Raw genomic sequence first — 22,648 nt, 5'->3', positions numbered from 1 at the left:
ATGGGCCCAGCCTGTTGGGTCGGGACTGGTTGCGCCATTTGCAGTTGCAATGGCAGCACATCCTCCAAACAGTTTCTGGAGGGATGACTGAGGTGCTAGGACGATACTCAGAGGTATTCCAGCCTGGTTTGGGGAAAATAAAAGGGGCCGTAGTCAGTATCCAAGCTGAACCAGGAGCCACACCGCGCTATTTCCGGGCGCACCCAGTGCCTTACACTTTGCTCGAGAAGGTAGAAGGGGAGCTCACTCGTTTGGAGAGTTTGGGTATTATCAGGCCCGTCCGCTTTGCTGACTGGGCAGCACCAATTGTACCAGTAATGAAGCCAGATGCCACAGTTCACTTGTGTGGCGACTATAAACTTACAGTGAATACAGTTTCCTGACTCGACCGATACCCAATGCCTCGCATAGAGGATCTCTACGCGAAACTTGCAGGTGGACTCTCATTCACAAAATTAGATATGAGTCACGCCTACCTGCAGTTGGAGCTGGACCCTGCCTCCCGACCATATGTAACAATTAACACACACCGGGGCCTGTATGAATATACACGGTTGCCCTTTGGAGTATCCTCTGCCTGCGCAATTTTTTCAACGTGTTATGGAGGGCATTTTGAGAGGTTTACCACGTGTGGCTGTCTACCTAGATGATGTGTTGATTACAGGGACGTCGGAGCAAGAGCATTTGGAAAATCTGGAGGCTGTCCTTAGACACCTTTCAGAGGCTGGAGTCCGTTTACGTCACACAAAGTGCGTATTTCAGGCAAAAGAAGTAGTCTACCTAGGTTATCGGGTGGGCCGCGAGGGTCTGCACCCCGTCGCAGAGAAGGTGCGTGTAATTCAACATGCCCCCACCCCGACTGACACTTCGCATCTTCGTTCTTTTCTCGGTCTCGTAAACTATTATGGGAAGTTCCTCCCCAATCTGGCAACTACGCTGGCCCCCTTACACCTGCTGCTAAAGAAAAATCACACCTGGGTTTGGGGTCAGCCGCAAGAAACCGCTTTCCGGCGGGTAAAGCAACAATTGTCGTCGTCTGGGTTACTAACCCACTATGATCCGGGAAAGCCTTTGCTCGTCACATGTGATGCATCCCCGTATGGTATTGGGGCTGTCCTGTCCCACAAGATGGAGAACGGGGCCGAGCGACCGATAGCTTTCGCCTCCCGCACATTGACTGCAGCGGAGAAAAAGTACGCGCAGATCGAGAAGGAGGGCCTGGCAGTGGTTTTTGCGGTGAAACGCTTCCACCAGTACGTGTATGGCCGCCACTTCACTATCGTGACTGATCATAAGCCCCTGCTGGGACTCTTCAGAGAGGATAAGACAATACCGCCCATTGCTTCTGCACGGATCCAGCGCTGGGCTTTGTTGCTTGCTGCATATGAGTATTCTCTGGAGCACAAACCAGGTACGCAGATAGCAAATGCCGACGCACTGAGCCGATTGCCTTTATTGACTGGCCCCATGTCGACCCCCACGACCAGTGAGGTGGTTGCAACCCTAAATTTTATGGACACCTTGCCTGTCACGGCATCACAGATCCGTGAGTGGACCCAGACGGAGCCAGTCTTGTCAAAGGTTCGGCACATAGTCCTGTATGGAGGGCAGCATAGACAGCTCCCAGGCGAGTTGCGGGCATTTTCCTCCAAGCTGTCAGAGTTCAGCGTGGAAGACGGCATCCTCTTGTGGGGGACGTGTGTGATTGTCCCGGAAAAAGGCCAGGAGCTGATATTATCAGACTTGCACAATGGGCATCCGGGCGTGACCAAGATGAAAATGTTGGCCCGGAGTTATGTCTGGTGGCCAGGCCTCGACACCGACATTGAGAAGGTGGCCCAAAACTGCTCCATTTGCCAGGAGCATCAGAAGATTCCGCCGGCCGCGCCCCTACATCACTGGGAATGGCCAGGGAGGCTTTGGGCACGCTTACATGCAGATTTCGCAGGCCCTTTTCAGGGATCCATGTTCCTTCTACTAATTGACGCCCAGTCCAAATGGCTGGAGGTGCATAAGATGCAGGGGACAACGTCCTGCGCAACAATTGAAAAGATGCGTTTATCATTTAGTACGCATGGCCACCCCGAGGTGCTGGTCACAGATAATGGCACTCCATTCACGAGTGAGGAGTTTGCTAGGTTTACAAAGATGAACGGCATCCGCCATATCCACACTGACCCTTACCACCCGGCTTCAAATGGGTTGGCAGAGCGTGCAGTGTAAACATTCAAAACAGGCCTAAAGAAGCAGTCTTCCGGATCAAGGGACACGAGACTGGCTCGCTTCTTGTTTACGTACAGGACCACTCCCCATGCAGTGACTGGGGTAGCTCCCGCAGAACTCCTAATGGGCCGAAGACTTCGCACCCGCCTTAGTATGGTCTTCCCGGACATTGGCGCAAAAGTACGCCGCACACAAGAACGGCAGGGACAGGGATTGTCTCGGCATCGTCCGATTCGGCAGTTTGCGCCCGGTGACCCAGTATTCGTGAGGAATTTTGCTGGTGGTGCCCAATGGGTTCCTGGTGTAATCTTTCGCCAAACGGGCCCTATATCTTACCAAGTGCAAGCCCAGGGGCGTCTCCAGCGAAAACATGTAGACCACGTCCGGTCCAGAAGATCATCCCCTCAAAAGATTCCCCGCCCCCGGAGCTCATTTCAACAGCCACAGAGACCAGAGACAAGGGAAGGTAGTCCTCAAAATCTTCCACTGGTGCCTCACTCGAAGCCTGCGCAGGTCGTTACGGGACCGAATGGAGATAGAGACGCTGACATGACGGAGGCAGCAGACTCTGACTCTGAGATGGAGACACAGGATGAATCAGAGGGGGAATCCTCGGGTCCACAGGCTGTGGATGTACAACTGCGCCGTTCATCACGGAAGCCCTGGTCTCCGTCTCGTTACACGCCACCTGATCCAGCGCCGCGTGCAAATGGCGTCCGGCCTGCTTGCTTGCTTCCCAGTCCCTTAATAACCTCGACCACCTCAATCGGCGCCCCCAGGCCTGCCACCTCCTGCTCCTCCACTTTCGGGAACCACAATTGGTCCAGGAACTGCCGCATCCCCTCCTCGCCCTCTGGGGGTTGAGACCTATACAGTTCCTCATAGAAGGTCTTGAACCTCATTTATCTTTCCTTATTAGGGGTGATAATGATGCCCCCAGTGGAGGGGGAGGCAGAGATAGTGGCGGCAATGGACGCAGAGAAGGCATTTGATAGGGTGGAGTGGGAGTATTTATGGGAAGTGTTAAGGAGGTTTGGGTTTGGGAACGGGTTTATTAGCTGGGTTAGACTTCTTTATGGGGCTCCAACGGCAAGCGTAGTTACAGGTCGACATAGATCGGAGTATTTCCGATTATATAGGGGAACAAGACAGGGATGCCCGCTGTCTCCATTGTTGTTCGCGTTGGCAATTGAACCTCTGGCCATGGCGTTGAGAGACTCCAGGAAATGGAGAGGGGTGATTAGAGGGGGAGAAGAACACCGAGTCTCATTGTACGAAGATGACCTATTGTTATACGTGTCGGACCCAGCGGGGGAGATGATAGAGGTGTAGCGCACAAAGACTCACGAGAGACGAATAGAGATTAAGTCGATGAGGCTTTATTAAGCGTGACTTGTTCCCCGCAGTTCAGTAGCTGACTGGCCTGCGGGGGAGAACTCCAGGTTCTTATACTCCGCCTTCAGGGCGGAGCTAGAAGTCAACAGCCAACCAGGACCCGGGATCTGTCAGCCAATGACATCACGGCTTCACAGTCCCACATGACCCCTAATGCATACTACCACATTCACCCCTTGTTAAAAATGAACCCGGCGGGGTGGTGCTTCGTATGGTGGTAAGGGTTTACAAGGCTGGTCCTGGGAGGAAAACTTTTGCATGTACAGAGGGTTTTTTTTTTTTGTTTTGAACTATTTACAGTAAAAGGGGGAAAAGGAAAACGTTCTCGTTACAGTCCACAATATAGTAGTGTTACATTGATGCCACAAGTCGGTTGGGCGGTCTGGTCGTCCTCGTCGATCGCCTCGGCCCCGGTGGTGGTGCTTGTTCCCGTGTTGTCGTCTCCGGGAGCCTTACGGTTTCTGCTTCCGCTTCACTTCTGGTCGGACCTGGGAGGAGGGCCGATCCCCCCCGGGAAGGGGGCGCTCGCGGGGTGCGCCGGTGGCAGGGAGGGGGTGATTGGTGTCGGGGGGGTGTGCGTGTTGCCGGCGGGTGCCAGATCTCGCAGGGAGACCGTGTCCTGTTGGCCGTCGGGGTACTCCACGTAAGCGTACTGCCGGTTCGCGTGGAGGAGGCGAACCCTCTCGACCAACGGGTCCGACTTGTGCGCCCGCACATGTTTTCGGAGCAGGATGGGTCCTGGGACCGCCAGCCAGGTCGGCAGCGACGTTCCAGAGGAGGACTTCCTGGGGAAGACAAGGAGGCGCTCATGAGGCGTTTGGTTAGTGCTAGTACACAGTAGCGACCGGATGGAGTGGAGAGCGTCCGGGAGGACCTCCTGCCACCGTGAAACTGGGAGGTCCCTGGACCGTAGGGCCAGTAGGACGGTCTTCCAGACCGTGCCGTTCTCCCTCTCTACTTGCCCGTTCCCCCGGGGGTTGTAGCTGGTCGTCCTGCTCGAGGCTATACCGTTGCTGAGCAGGAACTGGCGCAGCTCGTCACTCATAAAGGAGGATCCCCTGTCGCTGTGGACGTATGCGGGGCAACCGAACAGTGTGAATATGGTGTTAAGGGCTTTAATGACTGTGGCCGCTGTCATGTCAGGGCAGGGGATGGCGAAGGGGAAACGGGAGTACTCGTCCACCACGTTCAGGAAGTATATGTTGCGGTCGGTGGAGGGGAGGGGCCCTTTGAAATCCAGACCAAGGCGTTCAAAGGGACGGGAAGCCTTGATTAGGTGCGCACCATCCGGCCTGAAAAAGTGCGGTTTGCACTCTGCGCAGATGTGGCAGTTCCTTGTGACTGTACGGACCTCCTCCACAGAGTAGGGGAGGTTGCGGGACTTTATAAAGTGGTAGAACCGAGTGACCCCCGGGTGGCAGAGGTCCTCGTGGAGGGTTTGGAGGCGGTTAATTTGTGCGTTGGCACATGTGCTGCGGGATAGGGCGTCGGACGGCTCGTTCAGCTTTCCGGGACGATACATGATCTCATAGTTGAAGGTGGAGAGCTCGATCCTCCACCTTAAGATCTTGTCGTTCTTAATTTTGCCCCGCTGTGCATTATCGAACATGAAGGCTACCGACCGTTGGTCCGTGAGGAGAGTGAATCTCCTGCCGGCCAGGTAATGCCTCCAATGTCGCACAGCTTCCACTATGGCTTGGGCTTCCTTTTCCACTGAGGAGTGGCGGATTTCTGAAGCGTGGAGGGTTCGGGGTAAAAGGCCACGGGCCTGCCCGCTTGGTTAAGGGTGGCCGCTAGAGCTACATCGGAGGCGTCACACTCGACCTGGAAGGGGAGAGACTCGTTGATGGCCCGCATCGTGGCCTTTGCGATATCCGCTTTGATGCGGCTGAAGGCCTGGCAAGCCTCTGTCGACAGGGGGAAGGTCGTGGTCTGTATTAGGGGGCGGGCCTTGTCTGCGTACTGGGGGACCCACTGGGCGTAATATGAAAAGAACCCCAGGCAGCGTTTTAGGGCTTTTGAGCAGTGCGGGAGGGGAAATTCCATGAGGGGGCGCATACGTTCGGGGTCGGGGCCTATTATCCCATTGCGCACTACATATCCCAAGATGGCTAGCCGGTTTGTGCTAAACACGCACTTGTCCTCGTTGTATGTGAGGTTCAAGGCTTTAGCGGTCTGGAGGAATTTTTGGAGGTTGGCGTCGTGGTCCTGCTGATCGTGGCCGCAGATGGTCACGTTGTCGAGGTACGGGACGTGGCCTGCAACCCGTGTTGATCAACCATTCGGTCCATCTCTCGTTGGAAGACCGAGACCCCGTTTGTGACGCCAAATGGGACCCTTAGGAAGTGGTATAATCGCCCGTCTGCCTCGAAGGCTGTGTACTTGCGGTCACTTGGGCGGATGGGGAGCTGATGGTAGGCGGACCTGAGGTCCACGGTGGAGAGACCTTATATTGGGCAATCCGATTGACCATGTCGGATATGCGGGGGAGAGTGTACGCATCTAGTTGTGTGTACCTGTTGATGGTCTGGCTATAGTCTATGACCATCCTTTGCTTCTCCCCTGTCTTTACTACTACCACCTGTGCTCTCCAGGGACTGTTGCTGGCCTGGATTATGCCTTCCTTCAGTAGCCGCTGGACTTCGGATCGAATGAATGTCCGGTCCTGGGCGCTGTACCGTCTGCTCCTAGTGGCGACGGGTTTGCAATCCGGGGTGAGGTTTGCAAACAAGGATGGGGGCTCAACCTTGAGGGTTGCGAGGCCGCAGATAGTGAGTGGGGGTATTGGGCCGCCGAATTGAAACGTTAGGCTCTGCAGGTTGCACTGGAAATCTAATCCCAGTAACGTGGGCGCGCAGAGTTGGGGAAGGACACAGAGCCTGTAGTTTTTAAACTCCCTCCCTTGCACCGTTAGGGTCACTATGCAGAAGCCGTTAATCTGTACGGAGTGGGATCCTGCAGCTAAGGAAATCTTTTGCGCACTGGGACGGATGGTCAAAAAACAGCGTCTTACCGTGTTGGGGTGGATGAAGCTTTCCGTGCTCCCGGAGTCGACCAGGCATGGTGTCTCGTGCCCGTTTATCAGCACCGTTGTTGTCGTCGTCTGGAGCGTCCGGGGCCGTGCTTGGTCCAGCGTCATTGAGGCCAGACGTGATAGTAGTGTTTGAGCTTCTTCCTCGAACCCCGTGGAGCCGTCGACACTGGGGTCCGTTGTTGCCGTCCAAGATGGCGGCGGGGGTGAACAAAATGGCCACCCCCATGCATCGCACATGGCTGGGGGGTCACAAGATGGCGGCGAGGGTGGACAAAATGGCCGTCCCCATGCGTCGCACAGGTCTGGGGGATCCCAAGATGGCTGCGCCCCTCCTCCCCTCGTGGTGGCCGGGACCCAAAATGGCGGCGCCTGCGGGTCGCACATGGGGCGCTGGGGGGGTTGGGGAGCGTCAGAAACGCGCAGATCGCCTTGTTCTCCGGGGACAGCGGTAGTCGGGACCCAAACTGGTTGCGCCTGCGGGTCGTACATGGGGCGCTGGACAGCGGTGGCCGGGACCCAAACTGGTTGCGCCTGCGGGTCGTACATGGGGCGCTGGGGGGGTTGGGGAGCGTTAGAAGCGCGCCGGAATCCTTGTTCGCCGGTAACCGCGGCGACCTCCCGGGACCGGCACACAGCTGCGAAATGGCCCTTTTTCCCGCAGCTCTTACAAGTCGCTGCGCAGGCCGGGCAGCGCTGCCGGGGGTGTTCCGCCTGGCCGCAGAAATAGCAGCGGGCTCCCCCGGGACGACTTGGCGTCTGAACCGCGCAAGCCTGTGGGGTGGGGGGGAGGGGGGGGGTCCACGGAGCCCAAGGGGCTGCCGCGCAGTCAGGGCCGTAGGCGCGGGCGTTTCGCGCGGCCACATCTAGTGAGGCTGCAAGGGCCCGTGCCTCAGAGTCCTAGCGACTCTTTTTCTAAAAGTCTTTGGCGGATTTGGGAAGAGTTCATACCAGCCACAAAAGCATCACGCATCAACATGTCCGTGTGTTCCATCGCGTTTACCGGCGGGCAGCTGCAGGCCCGTCCCAAAATTAGTAGCGCGGCGTAGAAATCATCTATCGATTCTCCGGGACTTTGCCGTCTCGTTGCGAGTTGGTAGCGTGCGTAGATCTGGTTCACTGGGCGAACATAGATGCTTTTTAGTGCTGCGAACGCCGTCTGGTAATCCTCTGCATCTTCGATGAGAGGGAAAATTTCCGGGCTTACCCTCGAGTGCAGGACCTGTAGTTTCTGGTCTTCTGTGACCCGGCCGGGGGCCGTTTTGAGGTAGGCCTCGAAACAAGTCTGCCAGTGTTTGAAAACTGCTGCTGAGTTCACTGCGTTGGGGCTGATCCTCAGGCATTCCGGGATGATCCTGAGCTCCATAGTTCTTTTAAGAACGCTTAATAAATTGTAGCGCACAAAGACTCACGAGAGACGAATAGAGATGAAGTCGATGAGGCTTTATTAAGCGTGACTTGTTCCCCGCAGTTCAGTAGCTGACTGGCCTGCGGGGGAGAACTCCAGGTTCTTATACTCCGCCTTCAGGGCGGAGCTAGAGGTCAACAGCCAACCAGGACCCGGGATCTGTCAGCCAATGACATCACGGCTTCACAGTCCCACATGACCCCTAATGCATACTACCACAGCCCGCTGTCTCCATTGTTGTTCGCGTTGGCAATTGAACCTCTGGCCATGGCGTTGAGAGACTCCAGGAAATGGAGAGGGGTGATTAGAGGGGGAGAAGAACACCGAGTCTCGTTATACGCAGATGACCTATTGTTATACGTGTCGGACCCAGCGGGGGGGGGATGATAGAGGTTATGCGAATTTTGAGGGGGTTCGGGGAATTCTCGGGGTATAGGCTAAACATGGGGAAGAGTGAATTATTTGTGATACATCCAGGGGACCAGAGTAGAGAGATAGAAGGCTTACCGCTAAGGAAAGTGGAAAGAAACTTCCGATACCTGGGGATTCAGATCGCTAGGAGCTGGGGAACCTTGCACAGACTTAATCTGACACGGCTGGTAGAACAAATGGAGGAGGACTTCAAGAGGTGGGACATGCAGCCTCTATCGCTGGCGGGCAGGGTGCAAGCAATTAAGATGATGGTCCTCCCGAGGTTCTTATTTGTATTTCAATGTCTCCCTATACTAATCACCAAGACCTTTTTTAATAAAATAGATAGGAGCATCACGAGCTTCGTGTGGGCAGGGAAAGTTCCGAGAGTAAGGAGGGGGTTCCTTCAGCGTAGTAGGGACAGAGGAGGACTGGCACTACCGAACTTGGGTGATTACTATTGGGCTGCCAATGTGGCAATGATACGTAGATGGATGATGGAGGGTGAGGGAGCGGCGTGGAAAAGACTGGAGAGAAAGTCCTGTAAAGGGACGAGTTTAGAGGCGCTGGTGACGGCGCCGCTATCGTTCTCACCTAAAAAGTTTACCACGAACCCGGTGGTGGCGGCAACACTGAATATCTGGGGACAGTGGAGGCGACAGAGAGGGGTGCGGGGAGCCCTGGTGGGGTCCCCTATCAGGAACAACCATAGGTTCGCCCCAGGAAGAATGGATGGAGGATTTCAGAGCTGGTACCAGTTGGGAATTAGGAAGGTGGGAGATTTATTTATAGATGGGACTTTTGCGAGCTTGGGAGCATTGGAGGAAAAGTATAAGTTGCCCCGGGGAAATTTCTTGCGATATATGCAGGTGAGGGCGTTTACTAGACAACAGGTGAGGGAATTTCCGTTGCTCCCGACACAGGGGATACAGGACAGGGTGCTTTCAGGGGTGTGGGTCGGAGAGGGCAAGGTGTCAGAGATTTATAGAGAGATGAGGGAAGAGGGGGAGGAGTCGGTGGGCGAACTAAAAGGAAAGTGGAAAGAAGAATTAGGGGTGGAGATAGAGGAGGGTATGTGGGCTGATGCCCTAAGCAGGGTAAATTCCTCTTCCTCATGCGCCAGGCTTAGCCTGATTCAATTTAAGGTGCTACATAGAGCACACATAACGGGGGCAAGATTGAGCAGGTTCTTTGGAGTGGAGGACAAATGTGGGAGGTGTGGCGGGAGCCCGGCAAACCATGCACATATGTTTTGGGCGTGCCCGGCACTGGAAGGGTATTGGAAGGGAGTGACGGGAATGATTTCACAGGTGGCGAAGGCCCGGGTCAAACCAGGCTGGGGGTTCGCTCTATTTGGAGTTGCGGAAGAGCCGGGAGTGCAGGAGGCGAAAGAGACCGATGTCGTGGCCTTTGCGTCCCTAGTAGCCCGACGCAGGATCCTACTCATGTGGAAGGAGGCGAAACCCCCCGGAATGGAGGCCTGGGTAAATGATATGGCGGGGTTCATTAAACTGGAGCAGATAAAGTTTGCCCTGAGAGGATCGGCTCAAGGGTTCACCAGGCGGTGGCAGCCATTTCTCGACTACCTAGGGGAACGTTAGAGGGAAGACAGATGACCAGCAGCAGCAACCCAGGGGGAGGGGGGGGGGGGGGGGAGGGTTTAGTTTAGTTTAGGTCAATAGACAATGGGGTTTTGTTACCTGTGTATTGTCAAAAATTTCTGTTTTGTTATTGTTTCGTTTGCTTTGTAAGAGGGAAAAATTGTTGTTTGGAAAAAATTTTCAATAAAATATATTTAAAAAAAAACAATCACAATTTTGAAAGTACTTATATCATCAATCCGCCCATACACTTATACGGATGTCTAGATATAAACTCCAGAGTCCTTATATCATCAATCCACCCATACACTTATACGTATGTCTCGATACAAACCCAAGTCAACAAGGTAATACTTAAAAGTCGTTTTTCTTACCTTGCTCCGTGCACAGAGTTGCCTAACTTTCACTTTCACGGCGTGCCTGCCACTATAATCCGTTATTTGCTTCTTCAGAATGACTACCCTAGGAACGTGTTCAGTTGACCGTGGGTAACTACTCAAGATGAAGTACGAGGCCGTTTAAATAACGGGACGCGTCTTCTCGGTTCCTCTTGAGCCGCCCCCCTCGATCAATGAAGACTATCCCGGAACGAGCCCCCAATTGTGAGAAACATCGCTCACTTAATAATAATTTACACTTAGCCAAATTCTGAAGAAGTATTTTATTCAATCGATCTTGCAGAACGGGTGCAGCCTGTCAACCTTGGCAGACACACAGAATTATCACAGCATTCCTTCTTATATACAATCTCTGTGAAACACAGCTCACTCTCTGCCTTGATGGCAGCTTCCTTATCAGTGATTCCTTATTTGGACTTGTTATGTTAGGCCCCCAGTCTGCACCTGCATCCTGTTCTTGTACATCCTGTTCATTCCCGAAGGTCAGTCTCACAGTTACAACAACTTGGGCCCAGCAGCTTACAAAAAACTCCACTTGACATCTTATTTGTGAACCAGAGTTATTCATGTAAAAACAACATGTAAAAACAACATAAATTGCTCATTTCTCATACTAAGTTGCAGCACAAAAAGCATGTATGGGCAGCTGTGAGCATGATGAATTGCGAGTAATATTTCTTCGCACCTGACCAAAATCAGGCCAACTAGCTTCACTGTTTACCTAACATTTCAATATCAAGAGTATATTGGTCAGGAAACAAATTATATTAAATAAACAAAGTGTATAATACTTAACCAAAAATAATTTGATGGATAGTGCTTCCGTGCACTGCGTTGGAAAGGTTTTCGTCTCCATTAACATGCATCTTTCCACTCTTGCTGTTGTTTCTCAAGCTATAGAGCACTGTTGTATTGCTCCAGATAAACACAGTTGGCAAAGCTGATTCAATAAATTGCATACAAAAAGGGCTGAGAGGCAAAGATCGTGAATCACTGTATAAGAAAATGGTTGAAAGCACCCATGTATTGGTCTCTTCATTGTAAATAGTTAAAAATAGTCTCCTTTCATTAAAGAAATCCATGACCTCCATCAGAACTCCAACTTCAGGAGGACGAGAACCAAATGATACAGCACCAATGGTTATTGTGGCATTTTCTGGAAATCTAAGGATTCCTGACCAATCACTAAGTTTTAAATGTTTGGTAAATATGGCTGACCTTGAATTTAAAAGATACAAGTTGCGGCTAGTCCATACAACAGCTGAACTTAAGACAATTCCATCCTGTAAAACAAATTCAAACAAATTAAATGAAATACATAATGAAGAAAGTTAGTTATGTGATCAGAAATAAAATAGGTAAAATATAGACTACTTAATTTCTCTATTTTGAGAAAAGTCATACTAAATTACTTATCACACGGATCAGAGGTAGTCAATCATTCAAAAGTTTAGAGCTCGAAGAAGGAACTTAATCTTGTACCGACAAAAGAGCCGTTGCGGGGGCTTCCGGTGGCGGCCATGCTGTAGACGGTCGTGAACTTGGTGGCTCCCGCGCGGAGGTTTTTTTCGCTTATCTATAGTCCCGATCGGACTTGCAATTTTAGCCCCGAAGTGCGCCTTTGACTCTGGGGAAGTGCCAGCAGTTTACTTTTCTCGCTTGTTTTTTTTTCTCTTAAAGCTGTACAGCTTGCATCCAGTGAAGTGCAACACTAGAAAATGAAACGGCAGCAGGCTGACCACGAGGCTCTGGAGAGTGAGGTCAAGGGTGTGTTGGCGGCGGCCCGGAGCCTGTACACCCGGCCCAATGGTCTACAGCCCAATTAGTGGACTTCTTAACCTCTCAATTCCGGAAACAATGGATGGAAACCTCCGAAGACCTGGTAAGGGCCTCTGACCCGATAAAAGCAGCTGTGGAGAGGGTCGAGCAATGGTTGGAGACCCAGGGTGCTTCACTCCAAAAAATGGAGGAGTCTGTCGCAGAATGCTAGGACTGGTTGGCCATGATGGAAACAGAGCTTTCCCTGATTGCCGGCAGTTTTAAAAAGATGCGGGATAGAGTGGACGAGCTAGAGAACCGTGAGCGGCGGCTGAGTGTCCGGATAGTGGGTCTCTCGGAGGGGCTGGAAGGTTAGCAACCTTCGGAGTATATGGCACAGATGCTACGGAAGCTGGTAGGGTAGAAAGTTTTTAATCGTCCCACAGAGGTGGATTGCGCATACAGGGCGCCAGAAAGGTTTTGTGAGGGTCACAAAGAATCCAGCACAAGTTTTAAGGATACAAAGTAATAACATTTATTTACAATAACATATATATATATATATATAACAGCAGCAGCAACTTCCTTTGCTGCACACTCCTTCCTGCTGGTTCCTAAACTGGCCAGCTTTATTTATAGTAGGAGTTTACTAATGGTTTCTCCGCCCCCCTCATTGGGGAAGCTCATACTCCCACAGGATTGTGGGATTGTTATTAGTCCCCAGCCAATGGTAAGTAAGCAGGTTATAACATCCCTCCCCCCCAAAGTCCAAGGAATCCAACGAAGAACCTGGCGAAGGAGGGCGTCGGACTCGTTTTGCTGCAGGCCGGACACCATTTGCAAGCGGGGCTGGATCAGGTGGCGTGTAACGAGACGGAGACCGGCGCTTCCGTGATGAACGGCGCAACGGTTGTACATCCACGGCCCATGGACCCGAGGATTCCCCCTCTGATGCATCCTGTGTCTCCATCTCGGAGTCAGAGTCTGCTGCCTCCGTCATGTCAGCGTCTCTATCTCCATTCGGTTCTGTAACGACCTGCGCAGGCTTCGAATGAGGCACCAGTGGAAGATTGTGAGGACTACCTTCCCTTGTCTCTGGTCTCTGCGGCTGTAGAAATGAGCTCCGGGGGCGGGGAATCTTTTGAGCGGATAGTCTTCTGGACCGAACGTGGTCTACATGTTTGCGCTGGAGACGACCCTGGGCTTGCACCTGGTAAGATATAGGGCCCGTTTGGCGAAAGATTACACCAGGAACCCACTGGGCACCACCAGCAAAATTCCGAACGAACACTGGGTCACCGGGCACAAACTGCCGAATCAGCCGATGCCGAGAAAATCCCTGTCTCTGCCGTTCTTGTGTGCGGCGTACTTTTGCGCCAATGTCCGGGAAAACCATACTAAGGCGGGTGCGAAGTCTCCGGCCCATTAGGAGTTCTGCGGGAGCTACCCCAGTCACCGCATGGGGGGTGGTCCTATACGTAAACAAAAATCGAGCCAGTCTCGTGTCCATTGATCTGGAAGACTTCTTCTTTAGGCCTCTTTTGAAGGTCTGCACTGTGCGCTCTGCCAACCCATTTGAAGCCGGGTGGTAAGGGGCAGTGCAGATATGGCGTATGCCGTTCATCTTCGGGAACCTCGCAAACTCCTCACTCGTAAATGGAGTGCCGTTATCCGTGACCAGCACCTCGGGGAGGCCATGTGTACTAAACGACAAACGCATCTTTTCAATTGTTGCGCAGGACGTTGTCCCATGCATCTTATGCACCTCTAGCCATTTAGACTGGGCGTCAATTAAGAGAAGGAACATGGATCCTTGAAAAGGGCCTGCGAAATCTGTATGCAAGCGTGCCCAAGGCCGTCCTGGCCATTCCTAGTGATGTAGGGGCGCGGCCGGCGGAAGCTTCTGATGCTCCTGGCAAATGGAGCAGTTTTGGGCCACCTTCTCAATGTCGGTGTCGAGGCCTGGCCACCAGGCATAACTCCGGGCCAACATTTTCATTTTGGTCACACCTGGATGCCCATTGTGCAAGTCTGTTAGTATCAGCTCCTGGCCTTTTTCCGGGACAATCACACGCGTCCACCACAAGAGGATGCCGTCTTCCACGCTGAGTTCTGACAGCTTGGCGGAAAATGCCCGCAACTCGCCTGGGAGCTGTCTATGCTGCCCACCATACAGGACTATGGGCCGAATCTTTGACAGGACTGGCTCCGTCTGGGTCCACTCACGGATCTGTGATGCCGTGACAAACAAGGTGTCCATAAAATTTAGGGTTGCAACCACCTCACCGGTCGTGGGGGTCGACATGGGGCTGGTCGATAAAGGCAATCGGCTCAGTGCGTCGGCATTTGCTATCTGCGTACCTGGTTTCTGCTCCAGAGAATACTTGTATGCAGCAAGCAACAAAGCCCAGCGCTGGATCCGTGCGGAAGCAATGACGGTATTGGCTTATCCTCTCTGAAAAGTCCCAGCAGAGACTTATGATCAGTCACGATAGTGAAATGGCGGCCATACACGTACTGGTGGAAGCGTTTCACCGCAAAAACCACTGCCAGGCCCTTCTTCTCGATCTGCGCGTACTTTTTCTCCGCTGCAGTCAATGTGCGGGAGGCGAAAGCTATCGGTCGCTCGGCCCCGTTCTCCATCTTGTGGGACAGGACGGCCCCAATATCATACGGGGATGCAGCACATGTGACGAGCAAAGGCTTTCCAGGATCATAGTGGGTTAGTAACCCAGACGACGACAATTGTTGCTTTACCCGCCGGCAAGCGGTTTCTTGCGGCTGACCCCAAACCCAGGTGTGATTTTTCTTTAGCAGAAGGTGCAAAGGGGCCAGTGTAGTTGCCAGATTGGGGAGGAACTTCCCGTAATAGTTTACGAGACCGAGAAAAGAACGAAGATGCGAAGTGTCAGTCGGGGCGGGGGCCTGTTGAATTGCACGCACCTTCTCTGCGACGGGGTGCAAACCTTCGCGGTCCACCCGATAACCTAGGTAGACTACTTCCTTTGCCTGAAATACGCACTTTGTGCGACGTAAATGGACTCCAGCCTCCGAAAGGCGTCTAAGGACAGCCTCCAGATTTTCCAAATGTTCCTGCTCCGACGTCCCTGTAATCAAAACGTCATCTAAGTAGACAGCAACACATGGTAAACCTCTCAAAATGCCCTCCATAACACGTTGAAAAATTGCGCAGGCAGAGGATACTCCAAAGGGCAACCGTGTATATTCATACAGGCCCCGGTGTGTATTAATCGTTACATATGGTCGGGAGGCAGGGTCCAGCTCCAACTGGAGGTAGGCGTGACTCATATCTAATTTTGTGAACGAGAGACCGCCTGCAAGCTTTGCATAGAGATCCTCTATGCGAGGCATTGGATATCGGTCGAGTCGGGAAGCCATATTCACTAAGTTTATAGTCGCCACACAAGCGAACTGTAGCATCTGGCTTCATTACAGGTACAATTGGTGCTGCCCAGTCAGCAAAACGGACGGGCCTGATAATACCCAAACTCTCCAAACAAGTGAGCTCCCCTTCTACCTTTTCGAGCAAGGCGTAAGGCACCGGGCGCGCCCGGAAATAGCGCGGCGTGGCTCCTGGTTCGACTTGGATATGGGCTACGGCCCCTTTTATTTTCCCCAAACCAGGCTGGAATACCTCTGAGTATCGTCCTAGCACCTCAGTCAACCCTTCAGAAACTGTTTGGAGGATGTGCTGCCATTGCAACCGCAAATGGCGCAACCAGTCCCGACCCAACAGGCTGGGCCCATGGCCGCGCACCACGATAAGTGGGAAACGCCCCTCCTGGTGTCCATAAACAACAGGGGTCACTGTAGTTCCTGCAATGTCCAGTGGTTCCCCCGTGTAGGTGGCCAACCTGGCCTGTGAGTCGGTTAATGTAAGGGTCTGTATACCCTGCTTGATGCGGTCGAATGTCCTCTGGGCGATCATGGAGACCGCTGTGCCAGTGTCCAACTCCATCTTAAGCGGGTGGCCATTGACCCGTACTGTCACCTTAATGGGGGCCACACGGGGAGCTGCCACACAATGCAGCTGCAGGCAGTTGTCCTCCGTCTCCACGTCCTCAGGAGTAGTCGCCGCAGGTTCATCCACATGGAAGGTACGGCCCCTGGGCTGGTCCCAGTTTCGGTTGGAACGACGGCGCCTCTGGCGCCCCCAGGACTGCCGTCCGCGTCGGGGTCAGCGCCTACAAGTCTGACACGGACATGGCTCCTCATCCATTGGTTCTGGAGAAGGCTCCCTTCGGGGAGGAATGTCCGACGGCCACTGGCGTCGGTCCGGACGTTGCCTCGCCCAAGGTACCGCAGGAGTGCGGGGGGACGTTTTCGGACGGAAGGGCTTGCACCCCAAGGCATGCACTTCTATTCCCTGTAGCTCCTGCACTCCTCGTTCTGCGCTCTCTCGGGACAATACTATTTGAATGGCCTGTTGAAAAGTCAATGTTGGCTCAGCTAACAACTTTCTCTGGGTGGCCGCATTGTTAATACCGCAAACCAAACGGTCGCGTAACATTTCTGACAAGGTCTCACCATAGTCACAGTACTCCGCAATCCTGCGTAGCCTGGATAGAAAATCGGCAAGGGATTCTCCAGGGGTCCTCTCAGCGGTATTAAACCGGTAACGCTGGACTATCGTGGACGGGGTTGGGTTAAAATATTGCCCCACTATATTCACAAGTTCATCAAACGATTTGGTGTCCGGCGCAGCTGGGTACATAAGGCTCCTAATCACCCCAAAAGTATGCGGGCCGCAGGCGGTGAGCAATATGACCACCTGGCGCTCGTTTTCGGTGATATTGTTTGCCCGGAAATAGTAACGCATCCGTTGTGTGTACTGGTTCCAGCTTTCCAGCGCAGCATCAAAAACATCCAAACGTCCGTACAGAGGCATGGTATAATAGAAAACAACTTCCAACCTGTATCCAACAAAAATCCAGGGAGGTGGCTTCAGCAGTGTAGACAGCTATTCATTTTAACCTTCGTCGCCAGTTTTGTGAGGGCCACAAAGAATTCAGTATGTGTTTTAAGAATACAAAGTAATAACATTTATTTACAATAACATATATATATAACAGCAGCAGCAACTTCCCTTGCTGCACACTCCTTCCTGCTGGTTCCTAAACTGGCCAGCTTTATTTATAGTAGGAGTTTACTAATGGTTTCTCCGCCCCCCTCATTGGGGAAGCTCATACTCCCACAGGATTGTGGGATTGTCATTAGTCCCCAGCCACTGGTAAGTAGGCAGGTTATAACAGAAGGAATCCAAAAGCAGGTCAACAACCAAGGGCAATGGTGGTACGCCTGCATAGATTCCTGGACAAGGAAAAAAATCTAGAGATGGGCTAAGCAGGCGAAGAAAAGTGCGTGGGAGGGAGAGTTATCAGGATATACCCTGATTGGCGTGCGGAACTGGCTAAACGTTGTGCCGGTTTCAATAAAGCAAGAAGTCTTACAACACCAGGTTAAAGTTCAACAGGTTTGTTTCGAATCACTATCTTTCAGAGCACTGCTGTTTCCTCAGCTGAAAAGTTTTAATAAAGTCAAGGCAGTTCTCCACAAGGAAGGTTGAAGATTTTGTTTGCTGTATCAGGCCTGCTTCTGAATCACGTTCCGTAAAAAGGAATACTTCTTGGATACCCCGGAGGAGGCAGACAAGTTTTTTTTTTAAACCAAGGAATTGGGAATTTGTAAATAAGTTAAACTGTTAAAATGTTCTTATTTTGGGTTGTAGGGGACTGAATTATTAGCTTGATTGTTGCGTATTTGAATACTGTTACTAAGTTCCTCTATTCATCACTCTCCTCGGTTTTCCTTTTTTTTGAGATGGGGCTGGTGCTCATAAGCTGCTCACTCGGGTACTTTTCTTTTTTATTTGTCTGGGATTGGATAAGGATGATTTGGCGGGTTCAGAGTCGTTGTGGGCTTCGCGCGGGAGCCTCCATGCTGGTGTGTAAACCAGTAAACGGAAGAGATTTGGGGGACAAAATGGCGTAAGGAGGGTAGTGTTTTGTATATATATTTTTTTGGCTTAACTTGAGGGTGGGGTTTGGGGGGGGATATAGGATAGCTGACGGTCTGAGTTTTATTAAGGGTTTACGATCTGGGAGTCGATGGCAGTGGAAACCTGGTGGTGGCATCATTATGTCCCGCCGAAGACCTGGGGAGTTTGGCTCAAACATAAATATGACTGATTGTCGGGGGTGGGGGGCAGGAGCCCCCTCACTCGATTGATAACTTGGAATGTTCGAGGCCTGAATGGCCCAGTTAAACGGTCACGCATATTTGCTCATCTGAAGAGCCTGGGGGCGGACTTGATTTTTCTTCAGGAGAACCAGACAAAACTGAGAAGAGTATGGGTTGGCCAGGTGTATCATTCTGGTCTGGATATGAAGGCGAGAGGGGTGGCCGTAGTGATAAGTAGAAGAGTGTCTTTTTCAATTAAGAGGTTCATTGCGGTTCCGAGTAGTAGATATGTGTTAGTAAGTGAGCGGTTGGAGGGCTCCACAGCCCTGTGCAATATATATGCCCTGAATTGGGACAATGTGGACTTTATGAGGTGGGTTCTGCCCCTGATCTCGGACCTAGATTCGCACAGACTCATTCTGGGAGGAGATTTTAATAGTCTTGGATCCGGTGCTAGACGGATCAAGCCCTAGATCTGTGGGTACGTTGGCAAGGCTGGGGGGCTGTCGAAATTCATGCAGCTCGTGGGGGTGTAGATCGGTGGCACTTTGGGAGGCTTTTGGCGAGGCAGTTTTCCTTTTTTCACATGGCCACAAACATTATTCCCCAATAAGTTTTTGTTTTGGACAAGCCGCTAATTCCTAGAGTTGCGGGGACAGAGTACTCAACTATTGTGGCGTCTGATCACGCCCCTCAATGAGTAGACCTGCGGACGGAGAAACCGTCCACTTCTAGACCCCAGTGTAGATTAGACATCGGTCTCTTTGCGAATAAAGGTTTATGTGAGAGATTGCAATTATATAGATCAGAATGACACTGGTGAGGTGTCCGACGGGGTGCTATTGAAGGCGGTGGTGAGGGGAGAACTTATTTTGATCCGGGCGCATCGGCTAAAGGTGGAGCAATAAGAACAATCGAGATTGGTGGAGGCGATCTTAGCAGTTGACCGCAGAAATCCTGGAATCACAGGATGAAGCACTGTTGAAGGAGTGTCAGAAGCTCCAGATGGAGTTTAATTTGGTCACCTCAGAAGAGGCGGTGAGTCAGCTGCGCAGAGCTAGGGGGTACTTGTATGAACATGGAGAGGAGTCTGGTAGGATGCTCGCCCATCAACTGAGGAAGCAGGTGGTGGCTCGAGTTTCGGTAGACTTAGGGGGAGTGGGGAGCCTGTGGGGATTAATAAAATCTTTGCGTTCTTTTATCGAAGGCTATACCAATCAGGGGAATAAACTGAGAAGTAGATGGGTTGGAGTTTCCAACGATAGGTCAGGCTAGGGCGCAAGGATTGGGGCACCAGTGGGTCTGCGGGAGCTGCTGGGATGTGTGAATTCGATGCAATCAGGGAAGGCCCCAGGACCGGACGGAATTCCCCATCAAATTTTATAACATTTTGGTACGCTGCTGGGTCTGTTGAGGGTACTGATGTACAAGAGGTGCTGGAGAGGGGCTCGTTCCCCCCTACTCTGTCACAGGCTTCCATCTCCCTTATCCCCAAAAAGAATAGGGATCCTGAGCAATGCGGATCTTACTGTCCGATTTCCCTCCTGAATGTTGGTGCAAAGCTTCTGGCCAAAATCTTGGCCACCCGTATTGAGATTTGTGTGCCGGAAGTGGTTGGAGAGGATCAAACTGGCTTTGCAAAAGGCAGAGCGTTGACTTCAAATATTCGGAGGCTACTTGACGTTATCATGATGACCACTGGAGGTTGTGCTGTCAATGGACGCTGAGAAGGCATTCGACCGAGTGGAGTGGGCTTACCTTTTCGACGTTTGGAATCCATCCTGATCTATATCCCCAAGGCCTTTTTAAATTAAGTTTAGAGTACTCAATTATTTTTTTTCAATTAAGGGGCAATTTAGCGTGGCCAATCCATCTAACCTGCACATGTTTGGGTTGTGGGGGTGAAACCCACGCAGACATGGAGAGAATGTGCAAACTCCACACGGACAGTGACCCAGGCCCGGGATTCAAACCCGGGTCCTCAGCGCCGTAGTCCCTGTGCTAAACACTGAAACACATGCCGCGCCCCCCGGAATCACTCATAGTCACCATCAACATACACAGTCCCCTCCCCCAACCGTCCCCCCCTAATGTTCGATGTCATTCAATTCTTGAAAGTGCATAATGAATAACGCCCATGAATTGTAGAACTCCTCCATCCTTCCCCTCAGTTCAAACTTCGCCTTCTCAAGAATTAAGAATTCCAGCAGGTCCCCCCGCCACGCCAGGGCAGTGGGTGGAGAGGTTAACCTCCACCCCAATAGGATCTGCCTTTGGGCAATCAACGAGGCGAAAGCTACAACATCTGCCTCTGCACCCACTTCCAACCCTGGCTGATCCGAGCCCCCCGAATATGGCCTCCAGAGGGCCCGGGTCAAGTTTCACGTGCACCACTTTAGAGATTACCCTAAAAACTTCCTTCCAGTAATCCTCCAGCTTTGGACAGGACCACTAGGCAGCGACAGCGGAATGAGTGATGGGATGGACAAAGGAGCCAGAAGCCGAGTGGGTGCACACGGAGGAGGCCTCGTGCAAGGGGACCTCTTTCCGGGCCCTCGCCACGGCGGCACTCCCATCCCCTCCCAAGAAACACTCGAGCAGCCCAGTGGTGATAGCCACCCTCCAGATGTGGAACCAACTACAGCAGCAATTCAGACTGACCAAAATGTTTGACAAAGCCCCCATCTGCAATAACCGCAGGTTCACACCAGCACTCACCGAGACAGGACGGGGGACAGTCAGGGATCTATACACTGACGGTAGGGTCACAACACTGGGCGAACTAACGCAGAAATTCTAACTAGCTAAAGGCAACAAACTCAGATACCTGCAGCTTAAAAACTTCCTATGGAAGGAAACAAGAACATACCCACAGGTCCCGGAGCCGTCAGCCAAGGTGGAAGCGAGACCACGGAGGTGGACTTCCTGGGGAAGACAAGCAAGCGGTTGTGAGGGGTCTCATTCGTGGCCGTGCAGAGGAGCGACCTAATGGAGTGTAGGGCATCGGGTAGGACCTCCTGCCAGCGGGTGGTTGGGAGATTTCTTGACCCTAGGGCCAGAAGGACAGCCTTCCAAACTGTCGCGTTCTCCCTCTCCACCTGCCCATTTCCCCGCGGGTTATAACTGGTCGTTCTACTCGAGGCAATGCCTTTGCTGAGCAGATACTGACGCAGTTCATCGCTCGTGAACGATGTATCCCGGTCGCTGTGGATATAAGCGGGGAAACCAAACAGGGTGAAGATGCTGTGCAGTGCCTTTATCACGGTGGCCGAGGTCATGTCGGGACAGGGGACAGCGAATGGGAAGCGGGAGAACTCGTCGATGATGGTGAGGAAGTAGGCATTGCAGTTGGTGGACGGGAGGGGACCTTTGAAGTCCACTTAGTCGCTCAAAGGGCCCCGAGGCCTTCACGAGACAAGCCTTGTCTGGCCGGTAGAAGTGCGGTTTGCACTCCGCGCAGATCTGGCAAGCCCTGATCATGGCCTTGACCTGCTCGGTTCAGTGAGGTAGGTTGCGGGACTTGATAAAGTGGACGAGCCAGGTAACCGAGGTCATTGTGGATGGCTTGCAGGCAGTCCTCCTGCACGTTGGCGCACGTGCCGCGGGACAGGGCATCTGGGGGCTCGTTGAGCTCCCCTGGATGATACTTGATATCGTACGTGTAGGTGGAGAGTTCGATCCTTCACCTCAAAATTGTATCGTTTTCTATTTTGCCCCGTTGTGCGTTATCAAACATGAGGGCTACCGAACGTTGGTCGGTGACGAGGGTGAACCTCCTACCGGCTAGGTAGTGCCTCCAGTGCCGCACAGCCTCCACAATGGCTTGTGCCTCCTTCTCGACTGCAGAGTGTCGAACCTCAGAAGCGGTGAGGGTCCGGAGAAGAACGCTACTGGTCTGCCTGCCTGGTTGAGGGTAGCAGCCAGGGCGATGTTTGACGCATCGCTCTCTACCTGGAAAGGGATAGTTTTGTCCACCACGTGCAAAGCGGCCTTGATGATGTCGGCCTTGTTGTGGCTGAAGGCCGATCGAGCCTCAGCTGACAGGGGAAATATTGTGGTCTTTATGAGTGGGCGGGCTTTGTCTGCTTATTTGGGGACCCACTGGGCGTAAGAGGAGAAAAGCCCCAAGCACCGTTTGAGGGCCTTGAGGCTGCGGGGGAGGGGGAGTTCCTTAAGGGGGCGCATGCGGTCAAGATCGGGACCTAGGACCCCATTTTACACA

General features: G+C 52.5%; 1 protein-coding gene across 1 annotated transcript in view; it reads right to left on the bottom strand.

The window, feature by feature from the left end:
* The window catches only part of LOC140422212 (cation channel sperm-associated auxiliary subunit epsilon-like), a 289,036-nt gene that overhangs the window by 229,320 nt on the left and 37,068 nt on the right, over positions 1–22,648 (bottom strand). Inside the window, exon 7 of the mRNA XM_072507255.1 lies at positions 11,264–11,750. Within this exon, the coding sequence (XP_072363356.1) occupies positions 11,264–11,750 (487 nt within the window). The remainder of the gene's footprint in view (positions 1–11,263; positions 11,751–22,648) is intronic.

The sequence above is a fragment of the Scyliorhinus torazame genome, chromosome 1, assembly GCF_047496885.1.
Source record: "Scyliorhinus torazame isolate Kashiwa2021f chromosome 1, sScyTor2.1, whole genome shotgun sequence".
NCBI classification, from domain to species: domain Eukaryota; kingdom Metazoa; phylum Chordata; class Chondrichthyes; order Carcharhiniformes; family Scyliorhinidae; genus Scyliorhinus; species Scyliorhinus torazame.
Note: the sequence above shows the minus strand (reverse complement) of the source record. Positions and strands in the feature narration are given on the sequence as shown.